Below are 21,578 nucleotides of genomic sequence, written 5' to 3' on the forward strand. Positions count from 1 at the left end.
TGGACATGCAGGTCTTGTATCCATCCAGAGTTTTCTCATACGCAGGTCTTGTATCCAGAGTTTTCTCATACACATCATAGATCCTCTCTCATTTGGTTTGCTGTTATAGTAGCATTTCTTCAGATCCAGGTTCTCTTTCCTTGTCCATGTCTGGTTTGTTCCAGTAGCCCATTTATCATCAGATTGTCCTGGTTCCTTGACATCTGATGCCGACCTTGTTAATCGGGGCGACGTCCGAGCCAGCATGACTTTGTTCATGGCACTCTCATGTTTATTGAGGTAGGCACAATAGTGTTAGTAGCTTTGCCCAAGGAACACTACTGGTATATTATATCCAACAGGGCAGAGCCAGGATTTGAACCCCAGTCTCCCATGTCATAGGCTGTGCACTTAACCATTACACTATACAAGTCACTATATATAGCGCAAATTACCATTTTTATGCTTTTTTTTAAAAAAAATTTTGAATAGTCTTAACCCCTTCCTGACATTTGACGTACTATCCCGTCGAGGTGGGGTGGGCCCGTATGACCACCGACGGGATAGTACGTCATACGCGATCGGCCGCGCTCACGGGGGGAGTGCGGCCGGGTGTCGGCTGCATATCGCAGCTGACATCCGGCACTATGTGTCAGGAGCGGTCACGGACCGCCCCCGGCACATTAACCCCCGGCACACCGCGATCAAACACGATCGCGGTGTACCGGCGGTATAGGGAAGCATCGCGCAGGGAGGGGGCTCCCTGCGGGCTTCCCTGAGACCCCCGGAGCAACGCGATGTGATCGCGTTGCTCCGAGGGTCTCCTACCTCCTTCCTCACTGCAGGTCCCGGATCCAAGATGGCCGCGGCATCCGGGTCCTGCAGGGAGAAAGGTGGCTTACCGAGCGCCTGCTCAGAGCAGACGCTGGTAAGCCTGCACCGATGTGAGATCGGTGATCTGACAGAGTGCTGTGCACACTATCAGATCATCGATCTGTAATGTCCCCCCCTGGGACAAAGTAAAAAAAAAAATTTTCCACATGTGTAAAAAAAATAAATAAAAAAAATAAATAAAAAAAATTCCTAAATAAATAATAATAATAAAAAAAAATATTATTCCCATAAATACATTTCTTTATCTAAATAAAAAAAACAAAACAATAAAAGTACACATATTTAGTATCGCCGCGTCCGTAACGACCCAACCTATAAAACAGCCCCACTAGTTAACCCCTTCAGTAAATACCGTAAGAAAAAAACAAAAAAAAAAACGAGGCAAAAATCAACGCTTTATTACCATACCGCCGAACAAAAAGTGGAATAACACGCGATCAAAAAGACGGATATAAATAACCATGGTACCGCTGAAAACGTCATCTTGTCCCGCAAAAAACGAGCCGCCATACAGCATCATCAGCAAAAAAATAAAAAAGTTATAGTCCTGAGAATAAAGCGATACCAAAATAATTATTTTTTCTATAAAATAGCTTTTATTGTATAAAAGCGCCAAAACATAAAAAAATGATATAAATGAGGTATCGCTGTAATCGTACTGACCCGAAGAATAAAACTGCTTTATCAATTTTACCAAACGCAGAACGGTATAAACGCCTCTCCCAAAAGAAATTCATGAATAGCTGGTTTTTGGTCATTCTGCCTCACAAAAATCGGAATAAAAAGTGATCAAAAACGGTCACGTGTCCGAAAATGTTACCAATAAAAACGTCAACTCGTCCCGCAAAAAACAAGACCTCACATGACTCTGTGGACCAAAATGTGGAAAAATTATAGGTCTCAAAATGTGGAGACGCAAAAACTTTTTTGCTATAAAAAGCATCTTTTATTGTGTGACAGCTGCCAATCATCAAAATCCGATATAAAAAACGCTATAAAAGTAAATCAAACCCCCCCTTCATCACCCCCTTAGTTAGGGAAAAATAATAAAATTAAAAAAATGTATTTATTTCCATTTTCCCATTAGGGTTAGGGTTAGGGTTAGGGCTAGGGTTAGGGTTGGAGGTAAAGTTAGGGTTAGGGTTTGGATTACATTTACGGTTGGGATTAGGGTTGGGATTAGAGTTATGGGTGTGTCAGGGTTAGGGGTGTGGTTAGGGTTACCGTTGGGATTAGGGTTAGGGGTGTGTTTGGGTTAGGGTTTCAGGTAGAATTGGGGAGTTTCCACTGTTCAGGCACATCAGGGGCTCTCCAAACGCGACATGGCGTCCAATCTCAATTCCAGCCAATTCTGCGTTGAAAAAGTAAAACAGTGCTCCTTCCCTTCCGAGCTCTCCCGTGCGTCCAAAAAGGGGTTTACCCCAACATATGGGTTATCACCGTACTCGGGACAAATTGAACAACAACTTCTGGGGTCCAAGTTCTCTTGTTATCCTTGGGAAAATAAAAATTTGGGGGGCTAAAAATCATTTTTGTGGGAAAAAAAATGTTTTATTTTCACGGCTCTGCGTTGTAAACTGTAGTGAAACACTTGGGGGTTCAAAGTTCTCACAACACATCTAGATAAGTTGAAAAAGTAAAACAGTGCTCCTTCCCTTCCGAGCTCTGTCATGCGCCCAAACAGTGGTTCCCCCCCACATAGGGGGTATCAGCGTACTCAGGACAAATTGAACAACAACTTTTAGGGTCCAATTTATTCTGTAACCCTTGTAAAAATACAAAGCTGGGGGCTAAAAAATCATTTTTGTTAAAAAAAAAAAAGAATTTTTATTTTCACGGCTTTGCTTTATAAACTGTAGTGAAACACTTGGGGGTTCAAAGTTCTCACAACACATCTAGATAAGTTCCTTGGGAGGTCTAGTTTCCAATATGGGGTCACTTTTGGGGGGTTTGTACTGTTTGGGTACATCAGGGGCTCTGCAAATGCAACGTGACGCCTGCAGACCAATCCATTTAAGTCTGCATTCCAAATGGTGCTCCTTCCCTTCCGAGCTCTGTCATGCGCCCAAACAGTGGTTCCCCCCCATATATGGGGTATCATCGTACTCAGGACAAATTGGACAACAACTTTTGGGGTCCAGTTTATTCTGTCACCCTTGTAAAAATACAAAAGCTGGGGGCTAAAAAATCATTTTTGTGGAAAAAAAAAAAAGACTTTTTATTTTCACGGCTCTGCGTTATAATCTGTAGTGAAACACTTGGGGGTTCAAAGCTCTCAAAACACATCTAGATAAGTTCCTTAGGGGGTCTAATTTCCAAAATGGTGTCACTTGTGGGGGGTTTCAATGTTTAGGCACATCAGGGGCTCTCCAAACGCAACATGGCGTCCCATCTCCATTCCAGTCAATTTTGCATTGATAAGTCAAATGGCGCTCCTTCCCTTCCAAGCTCTGCCATGCGCCCAAACAATGGTTTACACCCACATATGGGGTATCAGCGTACTCAGGACAAATTGCACAACATTTTTTGGGGTCCAATTTCTTCTCTTACACTTGGGAAAATAAAAAATTGGGGGCGAAAAGATCATTTTTGTGAAAAAATATGATTTTTTATTTTTACGGCTCTGCATTATAAACTTCTGTGAAGCACTTGGTGGGTCAAAGTGCTCACCACACATCTAGATAAGTTCCTTAGGGGGTTTACTTTCCAAAATGGTGTCACTTGTGGGGGGTTTCAATGTTTAGGCACATCAGGGGCTCTCCAAACGCAACATGGCGTCCCATCTCAATTCCAGTCAATTTTGCATTGAAAAGTCAAATGGCGCTCCTTTCCTTCCGAGCTCTGCCATGCGCCCAAACAGTGGTTTACCCCCACATATGGGGTATCCGTGTACTCAGGACAAATTGTACAACAACTTTGGGGGTCCATTTTCTCCTGTTACCCTTGGTAAAATAAAACAAATTGGAGCTGAAATAAATTTTGTGTGAAAAAAAATTAAATGTTTATTTTTATTTAAACATTCCAAAAATTCCTGTGAAACACCTGAAGGGTTAATAAACTTCTTGAATGTGGTTTTGAGCACCTTGAGGGGTGCAGTTTTTAGAATGGTGTCACACTTGGGTATTTTCTATCATATAGACCCCTCAAAATGACTTCAAATGAGATGTGGTCCCTAAAAAAAAATGGTGTTGTAAAAATGAGAAATTTCTGGTCAAATTTTAACCCTTGTAACTCCCTAACAAAAAAAAATTTTGGTTCCAAAATTGTGCTGATGTAAAGTAGACATGTGGGAAATGTTACTTATTAAGTATTTTGCGTGACATATGTCTGTGATTTAAGGGCATAAAAATTCAAAGTTGGAAATTGCGAAATTTTCAAAAATTTCGCCAAATTTCCATTTTTTTCACAAATAAACGCAAGTTATATCGAATAAATTTTACCACTAACATGAAGTACAATATGTCACGAGAAAACAATGTCAGAATCGCCAAGATCTGTTGAACCGTTCCAGAGTTATAACCTCATAAAGGGACAGTGGTCAGAATTGTAAAAATTGGCCCGGTCATTAACGTGCAAACCACCCTTGGGGGTGAAGGGGTTAAACACATGACCAAGAAATGCATTGAAGAAGGATCGGCTTGTTGTTGGTTTCCCTGGAGCATTAAGAGATTTTTACCATACGACAAGCATATGGAAAATATTCCATTTTTTAATGTACAAAAAAATTGACTTTTCTCATCCGTATTACAGCTGTATGTTTTTTTTGTTTTTTTTTTTCAACCTTATGGCATTTGTTTTTATAAATCAAGTTAAAAAAATGTACAGGATAAACTACAGTTTCCTATGATAATTGCAATGTATTAGATGCTATACAGATGATCTGTATTAAAACCATTTTTTTTTTTGTGCAGCAATAGACTTGAATATGCAAGTTTCATTTGAAATATGGAAGAGCTTAGTGCATGCAGATTTTTTTTTTTTTTTTTATAGAATGAATGTCCATTTGGCTTTTAAAAAAAAAAAAAATAAAAAAAAAAAATCTGAACAGCCCTAGTGAATAACAGTGCATGAACCAATATCTGATTTTTAACCCGGAGTGCACGTGTACGTATAATACACTGATCTGAACGAGCCTGAACAGAGTAAGAACTCAGATTGCTATAATCTGGCTGCTTTTTAGCATCTGTCCTACATCCAAAACCTCCCACACAATGGGGGGTGTAGAGAGGCATGTAAAGACCATAACTCACAGCATAATAGACTTTAATGTTTTTATGAGCAACTTTTTTCACTTTTTTTTTTTTACTGTGTCTAACATCTGGCTGTGACACTTGCTGTGATCTAATGCCTATAAATAGGAGATACTTGCAGAGAGGGAATGTCTGTTTTATTGCTGTGCATGTTTCTATTCCTTACAGAAACATTTTATAACATTTTATTTTTCTCCATTCAGTCATAAAACTACCCTCGACTAAGAATATCCTACTGATTAGTGAAAAAAGTAGATTGGGATTGTCAGTGAGTGTTCCTAGTATTTTATATTCAGGTCATGAAAAAGAACAGTGGCGTAGGCAGTATCAACCACTGATTCGTATAATTCAATGCAAGGTTTAAGTAATGCAGCTGAAATGTTAGATGTAATGTCACGGTGCCTTGTAGCCACTGTTTATTATGTCACCTACTCTGTTGCCAATGAAGAATTTAAATGCAAATATTTGATATTTCAGGACAAGGTGTTCTGATGACGAGACTCGTGCCATGGAGTCAGAAGAACTGGCAGTGAGCAAACTCCTTCACAGCTTACGAGAGGAAACTGAAAAAGTAGAACTGTTACAAAAGGAGCTAGCAAGTGCAAAAGAGAGGCAAGTGTACTGCAGGGTTGTCGCTAATAGGATATTGAGTTTGCTAGAACTGTAGTCGGCATACTCTGTTGGTCATGTAGACAAACATTGGGGCATACCTGACCCACTGATCCATGTGAGATCCTACTCACCACTGTTGTACAGCAAGTAGAAATGGTGGATTAAAGATGCCCCTTCCCATTACAGTTATAAGTAGGGTTCCACGGCACTTAATGTTATATACAGGTGCTTCTCACAAAATTAGAAAATCAGCAAAAGTTTAATTTATTTCAGTTCTTCAGTACAAATAGTGAAACTCCTATATAATAGAGTCATAGAGTGATCTATTTAAAGTGTTTATTTCTGTTAATGTTGATGATTATGGCTTACGGCCAATGAAAACCCAAAAGTCATTATCTCCGTAAATTAGAATAATTTAAAAAAAACACCTGCAAAGGCTTCCTAAGCACTTGAAAAAGTCCCTTAGTTTGTTTCAGTAGGCTCCACAATCATGGGGCAGACTGCTGACTTGACAGATGTCCAGAAGGCAGTCATTGATACACTCCACAAGGAAAGTAAATTTTGCATTACATTTGAAAATCAAGATTCCAGAGTCTGGAGGAAGAGTGGAGAGGCACAGAATCCAAGCTGCTTGAGGTCTAGTGTGAAGTTTCCACAATCAGTGATGGTTTGGGGAGCCATGTCATCTGCTGGCGTAGGTCCACTTTGTTTTTATCAAGACCAAAGTCAGCGCAGCCGTCCACCAGGAAATTTTACAGCACTTCATGCTTCCCTCTGCCAACAAGATTTTTGGAGATGGAAATTTAATTCTCTAGCAGGACTTGGCACCTGTCCACACTGCCAAAAGTACCAATACCTGGTTTAAAAGCAACAGTATCACTGTGCTTGATTGGCCAGCAAACTCCCCTGACCTTAACCCCATAGAGAATATATAAGAGAATATATAGGGTATTGTCAAGAGGAAGATGTGACGTATTGTCAAGAGGAAGCTGTGACGCTAGATCCAACAATGCAGACGAGCTGAAGGCTGCTATCAAAGCAACGTGGGCTTCCATAACACCTCAGCAGTGCCACAGGCTGATCGCCTCCATGCCACGCCGCATTAATGCAGTTATTGATGCAAAAGGAGCCCCGACCAAGTATTGAGTGCATTTATTGAACATACATTTTAGTATTTTAGTAGGCCAACATTTCGGATTCTTAAAATCATTTTTCAAGCTGGTGTTCTAAAGTATTCTAATTTACTGAGATAATGACGTTTGGGTTTTCATTGGCTGTAAGCCATAATCATCAACATTAACAGAAATAAACACTTGAAATACATCACTCTATTTGTAATGACTCTATACAATGAGTTTCACTTTTTGTATTGAAGAACTGAAATGTAAGTTTTTGATGATATTCTAATTTTGTGAGAAGCACCTGTATTATCACAAATCCTGTGTATAGTTGATTAAAGAAGCACTCCCATCACAGTTCTTATTGGAATCATCTCATTATACAGCACTGTGTACTTACAATTGCTCATTTTTCTTTTCTACCCAGTTAATTATTCTCTTTCCTCTGCTCTATGTAGAAACAAGAAATCGATTGTCCCTGCATTTATCATTCCTCTCTTCAGCTCCTGACCAAGCTGCTTATAGTTTGGGCAGCATGAATCAGCTGACAGGTTCTCTTTAATTGAAAACTAAATAAATTTAATGTAATTCTTTATAGATTGTCACAACTGGAAAATAAATCATCTGATTTGTCAGAGAAAGAGACTGAGACTGAACCAACTGAACAACAGAGTGATAAGAAAGATGAAGAGTTTGCAGAGATGGTAAGACTTTATAGTCACCAGGTGTTCCGTATAAAAGCTAGCACAGATGAGAAGGAGCACTAACTATAATAGCATGACTATTGTAATTTGTAAGTTTGTCTGTAAAACAATTTGCAGGACTGTTCTGCAGCAGCCACTTTGATAGTCCATGGCAGCTGGACTAGAGCACTGCGAACGTTCTACTAACTGCCAGCACCCTGGGCATCTCTTCAGATTAGCCGGCCTCAAAAACTGCCATGATGTCTCAACCTAAATCTCATACTTTGCACTGACGAGGGGCAGTACCCCGAAACAGTGTCTATAAATTGAGATTTTGGTTTTGGCTTTTATCTTAAGTCATGTGACAAGGTTCGTTAGAGAGTCGATATTGACTGTTAGGATTGCTACTTCCACTAGGTGGCACTAGAGTTCTAGCTCTCTTCCTCTCTGAAGAGACAAATTGCATAATATTTCTAGGTCTTCTAATCAAGAGGTACCTGAGGCTGCTGGACCAGGGTTTTATGAATCGTTTTGCTCACTCCTATAGAGGATATTTCAGCCCCTGTTGGGCCTTTGCCTAGAAGGTTCGAAAGTATAGAATAACATGTCAGCAGAGAGTGCACAAACCCGTTTTCTGCTCCTGTCTTATCCTATATTCTGGTGACTTTTAGACAATGACCCAGGAAGGGCTGAAATGTCCACTACAAGAAGTCGCCATACAAGCCTTGACTGAAAATTTTATTTATATGCTTGGTCAGCAGCAAGAGACAAAAATAAAGATTACTTAACACTTCTTGAATCAAATTGAAAGGTGCTTTGAACTGTTTTATGCTACTGAATTGTGAAAAATTCCACTTCATGTAGCATCTCCCAAGATGCAAAACCCTGAGTGCAAACAATCAGTTACAAAAAGTTTTTACCGTTTCCTTAATGTGTGGGTTTATTTTCCATATGTAATGGTCTTACCCATGTGATTTGTAGCTCAGAAATGTCCTGTTATTTGATTCCGAATGATTTGAAAAGGTATAAAGGAAATGTCATTTGTGGAGAGAATGAATCTTCGGGCTGAGCTAGGAAACCTCATCTACTGCTGATGTACATTATGTGCATAAATCAATCAATCAATATGATGAGTAGGGGAATGTGAAATTTACACGGAGGATTATTGTTATGCAGTTGGTGTATTTGAAAGCTAACCTAACACCTTCCAAATAGAGTACGAATGATAGGCATTTATCAAAGGGAATATATAGCAGCTGCTAGAGTGCTGTCGAATATGGAAACCACTGCACGGGCCGCTCACACCAGCGTAGTCATCGGATCAGTGCTATCCAACCTTTTTTTTTTTTTTTTTTTCTTTTTAACGCCTTTACCACCTTGGGATTTTCCATTTTTGTTTTTTGCTCCGCTTCTTACCAGAGCCATAACTATTGTTTATTTTTCCATCAATATGGCCATGTGAGGGCTTATTTTTTTCAGGACGAGTTGTACTTTTGAACGACGCCATTAGTTTTATTGGAAAACAAATTTCAAGTGCCGTGAAATTGTTAAAAAAAAAAATAAAAATGTCGTTCTACAATTGTTTTTTATTTTTTACTATGTTCACTAAATGCTAAAACTGACCTGCCATTATGATTCTCCAGTTCAATATGAGTTTGCAGACACCAAACATGTCTAGGTTCTGTTTTAAGTGGTGAAAACAATTCAAAGTTTGTAAAATTGGCACCCTTTTTCAGGATCTGGGGCTGGGTGAGGGGCTTATTTTTTGTGCGCCAAGCTGTTGTTTTATCGATACAATTTTTTGATCGCCTGTTATTGCAATGTTGTGGCAACCCAAAAAATGTATTTCTTACGTTTTGATTTTATTTTCTCATTACGCTGTTCACCGATCGGATTACTTCTTTTTATATTTTGATCGGGCGTTTTTTAACCCAGCGATACCAAATCTGTATTTTGTATTTTTTTTAATATAATGTTTTGATAGGGAGGTGATTTTAATTTTTTTATATATATTTTTTTTTTAAAACTTTTTTTTACACTTTTTATTCTTTCAATAGTCTCCTTAGGAGACTTAAAGCTGTGATCTTCTGATTGCATGGTACTACACATAGGGTTTCAGCCCTGCTATGTGTAGGAGAGATGCTCATCTGCTATGAACACCTGCCACAGGGGCGGTGTTCAAAGCAGATCTGTAATGACCAGCACAGGGGTCTCCTGCAGATCCCCCGGTTGCTCAGCATTGGAGCCTGCATCAAAGACAGGGAGGCGACCTATGACGTACAGGTATGTCATAGGTCATGAAGGGGTTAAACCAGGTAGCACTTGGACCAATGTTATGTTATGCAATGTGTCACTGCTGTTGCACAGTTTTTTTTTCACTGACTAAAATCTGATGCCGCTCACCCATTCTAGTGTGTGGAAAGCATCGGACTGCACTCTGATGAAGAATGGATAAGATGGAGAAATTTTCTTCTTGATCTCCACAGTGTACTCTTATTTATCTTGGCCCAGTTCTCTCGGATGAGATAATCCACGCCTTCTAACTGTAGCCTAATACTGAGAAGTGTGTGTGTTCCTACATAAATGCCATAATATTTACAAACATGAATCTATGTACCTCTTCCTTCCTCATTTGATAGGGATGTCTACCAAAATCCCTTCTTGTATCAATACATTGGAGCCATTAGAGGCCTCTGAACCCCAAAAGCCATTCACAGATGATTGTGGAACAGGTGTTGTAAAATGTATCAGTCTATGACCCCAAGGATTGGTTTGTGGTGCCTCATTAGTAATGTATTATTCCACATTACATCCTGTTCTCTGATTTATATGGGAGTCGTTTTAGTTGGCCATACTGTGTACTGACAATGAATTTGCTTTACAGCTTTCTGTGGAAGTAGAAAACCTAAAGCAGAAGATTGAGGCTCTGAATAAAGAACTATACGAAACAAGTGAAAAGTTAAATGAAGCCCAGGTCATAAAAAACAAGCTGCAGGACAGGTAAGGAGTGATTGCAGGTCTTCATTCCAGCAGTGCAGATCTAGTCCAGGCATCTTTGTCACCATGTGGTTCTCATGTTTTGGCTGCTGCCTGGAGCTGGAGCCACACAATTTTGCAAACAGGAGGTATTTCCTTCAGGTGCTTCAGGTATTAACTGATTTTGCAGTGACTGGTTACAGTAGTGGGGCCCTGACACGCTCGCAGTGCTTTCATGTGGGCAGTATTCCATATCTGGTATTTATAACGCCTTTAGAATTGTTTTCTGTTTTGTTCTTGGTTCTAGATGTTCATCTCTAGATAAGAAACTTGTGGATAATCAGGTTGATCTGGATGAGAAACAAACGCTTCAGTATTCTGTGAGCAAGTTAGAGCTTCAAGTTGAAAGCCTGCAGTCCGAGATGAAAATGGAGCGGAGCAAAGCAGAGGAACATCAGTGGGTGCACAGACACAGATCGAAAACCATGAAGGATGAATGGACAGTTTCTGCATGTCTTTTATGCTATAGCATACGTAGGATGCAAAAAATATTAACTCATAGGTCCATATAACTTTGTGTTTTTCCTAGAACATTGGCTTTTATATCGTTGATAAAATGGTTCCCATACACATTAGACTAAAGTAGGCCGAACACACCAATATCCTTGCGATTGGTTTATAGTCATGTCTATGGGGACTCCCGACTGTCTTCTAGCAGGTGCTGTTCTTCTCACCGCAGCTTTTTCCACTTTCCCCTTTGAGTACATGAGCATTTGGCCGAGCGCATCATTCATGTTTATTGCGCAGACTGAAGAGATAGCTGATTGCTGAGAGAGCGCTGTATGTGTGTGGCCAGCTAAAACTCCTTTTAATATTTATACAGTGGCTTGCAAAAGTATTACCCCTCCCTCTTGGCTTTTTACCTATTTTGTTACATTGCAATATTTTTGTAATCCGATTTCAGTGTGATGCATCAGCACTAAATAGTCTAAGTTGGTGAAGTGAGAAAAATATAGGCATATATTAAATTTATAGGTGCAATTATCTTCGTAAGTCACATGCTTAGTGATAGGAAGTCCACCTATGTGCAATCTGTGTCACATGGTCTTGTCAGTATATACACACCTTTTCTGAAAGGCCACCGAGACTGCAACACCATTAACCCCTTAACCCCCAGGGGTGGTTTGCACGTTAATGACCAGGCCAATTTTTACAATTCTGACCACTGTCCCTTTATGAGGTCATAACTCTGGAACGCTTCAACGGATCCTGGTGATTCTGACACTGTTTTCTCATGACATATTGTACTTCATGATACTGGTAAAATTTCCTTGACATTACTTGCGTTTATTTGTTAAAAAAAAAAAAAAAAGGAACTTTGGCGAAATTTTTGATTATTTTGCAATTTTCCAACTTAGAATTTTCATGCCCTTAAATCTCAGAGAGATGTCACACAAAATAAGTAACATTTCCCACATCTCAACTTTTAAATCGGCACAATTTTGGAACCAACATTTTTTATTGTTAGGGTTAAAATTTGACCAGCAATTTCTCATTTTTACAACACCATTTTTTTTTTTTTTTTTTTTTTTAGGGACCACATCACATTCGAAGTCACTTTGAGGGGTCTATATGATAGAAAATACCCAAGTGTGCCACCATTCTAAAAACTGCACCCCTCAAGGTGCTCAAAATCACATTCAAGAAGTTTATTAACCCTTCAGGTGTTTCACAGGAATTTTTGGAATCTTTAAAAAAAAAATTAACATTTTCTTCAGATCCAATTTGTTTTATTTTACCAAGGGTAACAGGAGAAATTGGACCCCAAAAGTTGTTGTACAATTTTCCTGAGTACGCTGATACCCCATATGTGGGGGGAAACCCCCGTTTGGGCGCATGGCGGTCCTCGGAAGGGAAGGAGCGCCGTTTGGAATGCAGACTTAGATGGAATTGTCTGCAGGCATCACTTTGTGTTTGCAGAGCCCCTGATGTATCTAAACAATAGAAACCCCCCACAAGTGACCCCATATTGGAAACTAGACCCCCAAAGGAACTTAACTAGATGTGTTGTGAGAACTTTGAACCCCCAAGTGTTTCACTACAGTTTATAACGTGGAGCCGTGAAAATAAAAAATCTTTTTTTTCCACAAAATAGATTTTTTTTGTAGCCCCCAGTTTTGTATTTTCCCAAGGGTAGCAGGAGAAATTGGACCCCAAAAGTTGTTGTCCAATTTGTTCTGAGTACGCTGATACCTCATATGTTGGGGTACGGGAGAGCTCGGAAGGGAAGGAGCACTGTTTTACTTTTTCAACGCAGAATTGGCTGGAATGGAGATCGGACGCCATGTCACATTTGGAGAGCCCCTGATATGCCTAAACAGTGGAAACCCCCCCCCCCCCCCCCCAATTCTAACTCAAAACCTAACCACACCCCTAGCCTGAACACGCCCCTAATCCCAACCCTAACCACACCCCTAACGCTAACTGTGAATGTAATCCAAACCCTAACTTTAGCCCCAACCCTAACTTTAACCCTAACCCTAATCTGAAAATAGAAATATGCATTTTTTAAATGTTGTTGTTTTTCCCTAACTAAGGCGGTGATAAAGTGGGGTTGGATTTACTATTTATAGCGGGTTTTTGTGTTTGGCAGCTGTCACACACGACACAAGATGTTTTGTATTGCTACAAATAGTTTTTGCGTTACCACATTTTGAGAGCTATAATTCTTCCATATTTTGGTCCAGAGTCATGTGAGGTCTTGTTTTTTGCGGGATGAGTTGACGTTTTTATTGGTACCATTTTTAGGTACGACCCCTAACTCCGGCAGACCCCTAACTCCGGCAGACCCCTAACTCCGACAGACCCCGCCCTAATGGGAAAATAGAAATAAATACATTTTTTTATTTTATTATTTTTCCCTAACTAAGGCGGTGATAAAGGGGGCTTTGACTTACTATTTATAGCAGGTTTTTGTGTTTGGCAGCTGTCACACGCTAAAAGACGCTTTTTATTGCAAAAAAATAGTTTTTGCGTTACCACATTTTGAGAGCTATAATTTTTCCATATTTTGGTCCAGAGTCATGTGAGGTCTTGTTTTTTGCGGGATGAGTTGACGTTTTTATTGGTACCATTTTTAGGTACTAACCCTAACATTACCCCTAACTCCGACAGACCCCTAACTCCGACAGACCCCTAACTCCGACAGACCCCGCCCTAATGGGAAAATAGAAATAAATACTTTTTTTTATTTTGGTCCGCAGAGTCATGTGAGATCTTGTTTTTTTTCGGGAGGAGTTGATGTTTTTATTGGTACAATTTTTGGGCACATGACATTTTTTGTTCACTTTTTATTCTGATTTTTGTTAGGCAGAATGAACAAAAAACAGCAATTCATTAATTTCTTGGGGGGGGGGGGGGGGTAGTGTTTATACCGTTCCGCGTTTGGTAAAATTGATAAACCAGTTTTATTCTTTGGGTCAGTAGAGATTACAGCGATATCTCATTTATATCATTTTTTTTAATGTCTTGGCGCTTTTATACAATAAAAACTTTTATAGGAAAAATAATTATTTTTGCATCGCTTTATTCTGAGGGCTATAACTTTTTTATTTTTTCACTGACGCTGTGTGGTGGCTCGTTTTTTGCGGGACAAGATGACGTTCTCAGCGGCATCATGTTTATTTATAGCCGTCATTTTGATTGCGTGTTATTTCACTTTTTGTTTGGTGGTATGATGATAAAGCGTTGCTTTTGCCTTTTTTTTTTTTTTAACGGTGTTCACTGAAGCCCCCTCCCTGCGCGATGCTTCCCTATGCCGCCGGAACGCTGCAATCATGTTTGATCGCAGTGTTCTGGGGGTTAATAATAGTAATAATCAGCTGACACCAGGCCACGCTCTCCCCGTGAGCGCGGCTGATCGCCTATGACGTACTATCCCGTCCCTGTGAATTAAGTCCCTGGTCACCTCGACGGGATAGTACTTCATATGGCAGAAAGGGGTTAAGAAAGAAGCATCAGTAACCAAATACCATGAAGATCAATGAGATCTCCAAACATGTCAGGAACTACGTTGTTGAGAAATACAAGTCAGGTTATAAAATATATCCCAATCTCTGATGAAACCCTGGAGCACCAATAAACCTGCCAAGAGAGGGCCACCCACCAAAAGGTAACCTTGAAGGAGCTGCAGAGTTCCCAGACAGAGACTGGAGTATCTGTCCATACAACCACAATAAGCCATACACTCCATAGCGTAGGAGAGGTGGCCATGGTGTAAGTAAAGGCTTTTTTTCTGCCCAGTCTTCCATAGATTGTAAGGCTCATTTTGAGTTTGCCAAAAGAGATGTGGGAGACTCTCCAAATATATGGAGGAAGGTGATGTGGTCAGATGAGACCAATTTTGGCCACCAAGGTAAATGCTATGTCTGATGTGAAACAAACACAGCTCATCATCCCTGCAGTGAAACGTGATGGCAGCATAATGCTCTGGGGATTTTTTTCAGCAGTAGGGAGAAGGAAAATGGTCCGAGTCGAAGAGAGGATGGATAGTGCGACACACAATGATATTCTTGAGCTAAACCTGTTCAGTCTGTCAGTGATTTGAGACCTGCGACAGAGGTTTACTGTCTAACAAGACAATGATCCAAAGCATACCGCTAAAATAACACTCGAGTGGTTTCAGGGGAAACGTGTAAATGTTTCGGAGTGGCCTAGTCCAGCGTAGACTTTACTGTAATTGAGAATGTGTGGACAGACATGAAGATTGCTGTGCACGAAAGGAAACCATCTAACTTGAAGGAGCTGGAGCAGTTTCTGCCTTGAGGAATGGAAAGCTCATAGAGACTTATCCAAAGCGGCTTGCAGCTGTAAATGTGTGAAAAGGAGGTTGACTTTAGAGGGGTGAATAGTTATGCACACTGACTTTCATTTATTTTGTCCTATTTGTTGTCTGCCTCACAATAAAAAGAAAACCAAATGTTCACAGTTGTACTGATGCAAATCCTCAAAAACAAACAGTGAAATTACAGGCGGTGAGGTAGTAAAATAAAATATGCCAAGGGGTGAATACTTTTGCAAGCCACTGTAAGTGTAAACATGTGCTTGATGCTCCTCACATTCTCATCATTCTTTCTAGGAAACAGATATCTTCATTGGAGGAAGCACTGAATAAGCAGATGGGAGACTATGAGTTATTAAGACAAGCTGAGGTAAGTACATATAGTATGTTGTGTGTTAAATAACTAGGATATTAAAAACTCTTAAATTGAAAATGGTATTTGTGATCCACATGTCAGAATTGCAGGGTACATTTGTATTGTGTTAAAGGGAACCTGTCACCCCCAAAATCGAAGGTGAGCTAAGCCCACCGGCATCAGGGGCTTATCTACAGCATTCTGTAATGCCGTAGATAAGCCCTCGGTGTATCCTGAAAGATGAGAAAGAGGTTAGATTATACTCACCCAGGGGCGGTCCCGCTGCGGTCCGGTCCGATGGGCGTCGCGGTCCGATCCGGGTCTTCCCATCTTCTTACGATGACGTCCTCTTCTTCTTTCACGCTCCGGCGTACTTTGTCTGCCCTGTTGAGGGTACAGAGCAAAGTACTGCAGTGCGCAGTCGCCGGGAAAGGTCAGAGCGTCCCGGTGCCTGCGCACTGCAGTACTTTGCTCTGCCCTCAACAGGGCAGACAAAGTACACCTGCGCCGGAGCTGCAGCGTGAAGACAAGAAGAGGACGTCATCCTATAAAGATGGGGGGCCCTGGACCGGACCGTGACGCCCCTCGGATCGGACCGCCCACCCGCCCAGGTGAGTATAATCTAACCTCTTTTTCTCATCTTTCAGGATACATCGGGGGCTTATCTACAGCATTACAGAATGCTGTAGATAAGCCCCTGATGCCGTTGGGCTTAGCTCACCTTCGATTTTGTGGGTGACAGGTTCCCTATAAAGAAAAGTTGATTAGGTAATAAATTAAATAAAAATGCCTATTAATTACATAGGACCACCTTTGTTTCTCACTATATATAAATGGAGTTTATTATCTAATTCCCTATCTCAAAACAAATGCTCATCTTAGGAATATTTTACATTTGGAAAGTCAGTCAACCTAAAGCATAGTTTTGGTGTGTGAAAGGAAACCAGAGTAGTTGGAGGAAAAATGGCTAGGTACGAGAAGAATGCAACCTTTCACACGAGAAAAAAAAAGGAAAATATGGCACTCGCCAGACAGATCTCGCTTTGTTGGTGGATACATGAACCATGGGTTAATATACTGACAATCAGAATACATCTTAGGCCGGGGTCACACTAGACCATAATACGGACGAGTGCTATGCGATAAAAAATCGCATAGCACTCGGCCCTATGTTAACCTATGGTGCAGCTCCCATCATCCGATATTTTCTCCATCGTATTCAGGATCCGAGTGAAATCACAGCATGCTGCGATTGTCAGCGTATCTCGGCCGAGACTCGCCAATGAAAGTCTATGGGGGTGAGAATAAATCGGATTACACACGGACCAGCAGTGTGCACTGCGAGAAATGCGCAGCAGGTGTCACCTGCTTAACCCAGCAGGAAGTACAGCGGCGTCTAAAAATAACTAAAATTAACAAATCTCCGGGTCCGGATGGGATACACCCCCGAGTACTGCAGGAACTAAGTACAGTCATTGATAGACCATTATTTTTAATCTTTAAAGACTCCATAATAACAGGGACTGTACCACAGGACTGGCGTATAGCAAATGTGGTGCCAATATTCAAAAAAGGGGCAAAAACTGAACTCGGTAATTATAGGCCAGTAAGCTTAACCTCTACTGTGGGTAAAATCCTGGAGGGCATTCTAAGGGATGCTATACTGGAGTATCTGAAGAGGAATAACCTCATGACCCAGTATCAGCACGGGTTTACTAGGGACCGCTCATGTCAGACTAATTTGATCAGCTTCTATGAAGAGGTAAGTTCCGGACTGGACCAAGGGAACCCAGTGGACGTAGTGTATATGGACTTTTCCAAAGCTTTTGATACGGTGCCACACAAAAGGTTGTTACATAAAATGAGAGTAATGGGGATAGGGGAAAATATGTGTAAGTGGGTTGAGAGCTGGCTCAGGGATAGGAAACAAAGGGTGGTTATTAATGGAGCACACTCGGACTGGGTCGCGGTTAGCAGTGGGGTACCACAGGGGTCAGTATTGGGCCCTCTTCTTTTTAACATATTTATTAATGACCTTGTAGGGGGCATTCAGAGTAGAATTTCAATATTTGCAGATGACACTAAACTCTGCAGGGTAATCAATACAGGGGAGGACAATTTTATATTACAGGATGATTTATGTAAACTAGAAGCTTGGGCTGATAAATGGCAAATGAGCTTTAATGGGGATAAATGTAAGGTCATGCACTTGGGTAGAAGTAATAAGATGTATAACTATGTGCTTAATTCTAAAACTCTGGGCAAAATCGTCAATGAAAAAGACCTGGGTGTATGGGTGGATGACAAACTCATATTCAGTGGCCAGTGTCAGGCAGCTGCTACAAAGGCAAATAAAATAATGGGATGTATTAAAAGAGGCATAGATGCTCATGAGGAGAACATAATTTTACCTCTATACAAGTCACTAGTTCGACCACACTTAGAATACTGTGCACAGTTCTGGTCTCCGGTGTATAAGAAAGACATAGCTGAACTGGAACGGGTGCAGAGAAGAGCGACCAAGGTTATTAGAGGACTGGGGGGGTCTGCAATACCAAGGTTATTACACTTGGGGCTATTTAGTTTGGAAAAACGAAGACTAAGGGGTGATCTTATTTTAATGTATAAATATATGAGGGGACAGTACAAAGACCTTTCTGATGATCTTTTTAATCATAGACCTGAGACAGGGACAAGGGGGCATCCTCTACGTCTGGAGGAAAGAAGGTTTAAGCATAATAACAGACGCGGATTCTTTACTGTAAGAGCAGTGAGACTGTGGAACTCTCTGCCGTATGATGTTGTAATGAGTGATTCATTAATTAAATTTAAGAGGGGACTGGATACCTTTCTGGAAAAGTATAATGTTACAGGGTATATACACTAGATTCCTTGATGAGGCGTTGATCCAGGGAACTAGTCTGATTGCCGTATGTGGAGTCGGGAAGGAATTTTTTTCCCCATGGTGGAGTTACTCTTTGCCACATGGTTTTTTTTTGCCTTCCTCTGGATCAACATGTTAGGGCATGTTAGGTTAGGCTATGGGTTGAACTAGATGGACTTACAGTCTTCCTTCAACCTTAATAACTATGTAACTATAGAAAAGCCGGTAATTCAATTGCCGGCTTTTCATTTCTCCTTCCCAAACCCGACATGATATGAGACATGGTTTACATACAGTAAACCATCTCATATCCCCCTTTTTTTGCATATTCCACACTACTAATGTTAGAAGTGTGTATGTGCAAAATTTGGGCGCTGTAGCTGCTAAAACAAAGGGTTAAATGGCGGAAAAAATTGGCGTGGGCTCCCGCGCAATTTTCTCCGCCAGAGCGGTAAAGCCAATGACTGAGGGCAGATATTAATAGCCAGGAGAGGGTCCATGGTTATTGGCCCCCCCTGGCTACAAACATCTGCCCCCAGCCACCCCAGAAAAGGCACATCTGGAAGATGCGCCTATTCTGGCACTTGACCACTCTCTTCCCACTCCCGTGTAGCGGTGGGATATGGGGTAATGAAGGGTTAATACCACCTTGCTATTGTAAGGTGACATTAAGCCAGATTAATAATGGAGAGGCATCAATTATGACACCTATCCATTATTAATCCAATTGTCTGAAAGGGTTTAAAAGACACACACACACATTATTAAAAAGTATTTTAATGAAATAAACACACAGGTTGTTTTAGTATTTTATTGTTCTCTCAATCCATCATAAGACCCTCGCTTGGCAAAATAAGAAACCCACAAGATACATACCCTCTGATGAACCGTCACGTCCAACGAGGTAATCCATCTGAAGGGGTTAATTATTTTACAGCCAGGAGCTGTGCTAAAGCACTCGCTCGTGCCTGTAACCCCGGGTAATGAAAGGAAATCTGAGTGATCTGTACTTACACTGAGTTGCGGTGAGGCGCCCTCTGGTGGATGAACTCATATGAACTCAAGCGTGGGAACTTTTCCAAGGCTCCAGTTCATGAGAACATCCACCAGAGGGCGCCTCACCGCAACTCAATGTAAGTACAGATCACTCAGATTTCCTTTCATTACCCGGGGTTACAGGCACGAGCGAGTGCTTTAGCACAGCTCCTGGCTGTAAAATAATTAACCCCTTCAGATGGATTACCTCGTTGGACGTGACGGATCCTCGGACGGTATGTATCTTGTGGGTTTCTTATTTTGCCAAGCGAGGGTCTTATGATGGATTGAGAGAACAATAAAATACTAAAACAACCTGTGTGTTTATTTCATTAAAATACTTTGTAATAATGTGTGTGTTTTTTAACCATTTCAGACAATTGGATTAATAATGGATAGGTGTCATAATTTACGCCTCTCCATTATTAATCTGGCTTAATGTCACCTTACAATAGCAAGGTGGCATTAACCCTTCATTACCCCATATCCCACCGCTACAGGGAGTGGGAAGAGAGAGGCCAAGTGCCAGAATAGGCGCATCTTCCAGATGTGCCTTTTCTGGGGTGGCTGGGGGCAGATGTTTGTAGCCAGGGGGGGCCAATAACCATGGACCCTCTCCTGACTATTAATATCTGCCCTCAGTCACTGGCTTTACCGCTCTGGCGGAGAAAATTGCGCGGGAGCCCACGCCAATTTTTTCCGCCATTTAACCCTTTATTTTAGCAGCTACAGCGCCCAAATTTTGCACATACACACTACTAACATTAGTAGTGTGGAATATGCAAAAAAAAGGGGATATGAGATGGTTTACTGTATGAAAACCATGTCTCATATCCTGTCGGGTTTAGGCAGGAGAAATGAAAAGCCGGCAATTGAATTACCGGCTTTTCACATATATCGCGCTGAAGTAAATATAAATACAGAATATATATGTGTCTCAATGATATGTGTGTGTGTATGTGTATATATATATATATATATATATATATATATATATATATATATATATATATATATATATATATATATATATATATATATATATATATATATATATATATGTGTGTGTGTGTGTTTTACCGAACATTTGAGCACATAAATCCATTAGATGTCGGTTTTGCAAGCCTGCGAGAAATTCTCGCAGTACGGATGCCATACGGATTACATACGGAGGATGCCATGCGCAAAATACGCTGACACACCCTGCCTACAGATGATATACGGATCACTATTTTGGGGACTTTTCTGCGTATTACAGCCGTAAAATACGGACCGTTTTTTTATACGTTGTGTGTGTCCCCGGCCTTATAAAGAAAAAAAAAAAAAAAGCTGACTCCTTCCCACCAGACTACACCTGGACATCTGACATCCAATTATTCAGTTTAGCGACGTGTCATTCTGAGGGAACAAGGGCCATAGACATCCCATTTCTACTGTTACATTTAGAAAGCCTCTTGTTAGTTGAGAGCCTATCTGCAGCACTTCTATGGTGAGATCCTTTTCTTTTTTTGCATGCCTGTCTTGAGTCTGGGTTGACTTCCAAGGGCCAGGTTCCTTCCTTGGCTACCCTGGTCCAGCCAAACTTGACTTTCAGGCTGTTATTTAGAACAGCCCACTTGGGTAGGGTGAACTCGCAACCACTCTATTACGGTAGCTCCCCTGGATCTGGGAGACCTCAATCTTGTCTTGGATACACTTCAGTCATCTCTTTTCATGCCGATTAGAGATATTTCTTTCGATTATTTATTTTTTTTCTCTCTATGGACCTCTTCCATCAGATGAGGCTCCAAAGGACACTCACCTGTCTCTCTCCTTCTTTGGGACAGAGTGGCCTGGCCTTTAGTTCCCTCCTTTCTCCATAGCGTCGTCTCAGACTTTCACCTTAATGGGGAGATTGCTCTCCTTTCTTTAAGTACTTTGCCTCTCATCTCCTTGAGGAGTTGTTACACAAT

At 40.9% G+C, this 21,578-nt stretch overlaps 1 protein-coding gene across 2 annotated transcripts in view; it reads left to right on the top strand.

Annotated features, from left to right (window-relative positions):
* The window catches only part of OPTN (optineurin), a 103,250-nt gene that overhangs the window by 61,005 nt on the left and 20,667 nt on the right, over positions 1-21,578 (top strand). For both annotated transcript variants that reach the window (XM_077264594.1, XM_077264595.1), the window contains exons 6-10: positions 5,601-5,735; positions 7,452-7,557; positions 10,421-10,536; positions 10,820-10,969; positions 15,650-15,722. In XM_077264594.1, the coding sequence (XP_077120709.1) occupies positions 5,601-5,735; positions 7,452-7,557; positions 10,421-10,536; positions 10,820-10,969; positions 15,650-15,722 (580 nt within the window). The remainder of the gene's footprint in view (positions 1-5,600; positions 5,736-7,451; positions 7,558-10,420; positions 10,537-10,819; positions 10,970-15,649; positions 15,723-21,578) is intronic.

This window comes from Ranitomeya variabilis, chromosome 5, assembly GCF_051348905.1.
Source record: "Ranitomeya variabilis isolate aRanVar5 chromosome 5, aRanVar5.hap1, whole genome shotgun sequence".
NCBI lineage: Eukaryota > Metazoa > Chordata > Amphibia > Anura > Dendrobatidae > Ranitomeya > Ranitomeya variabilis.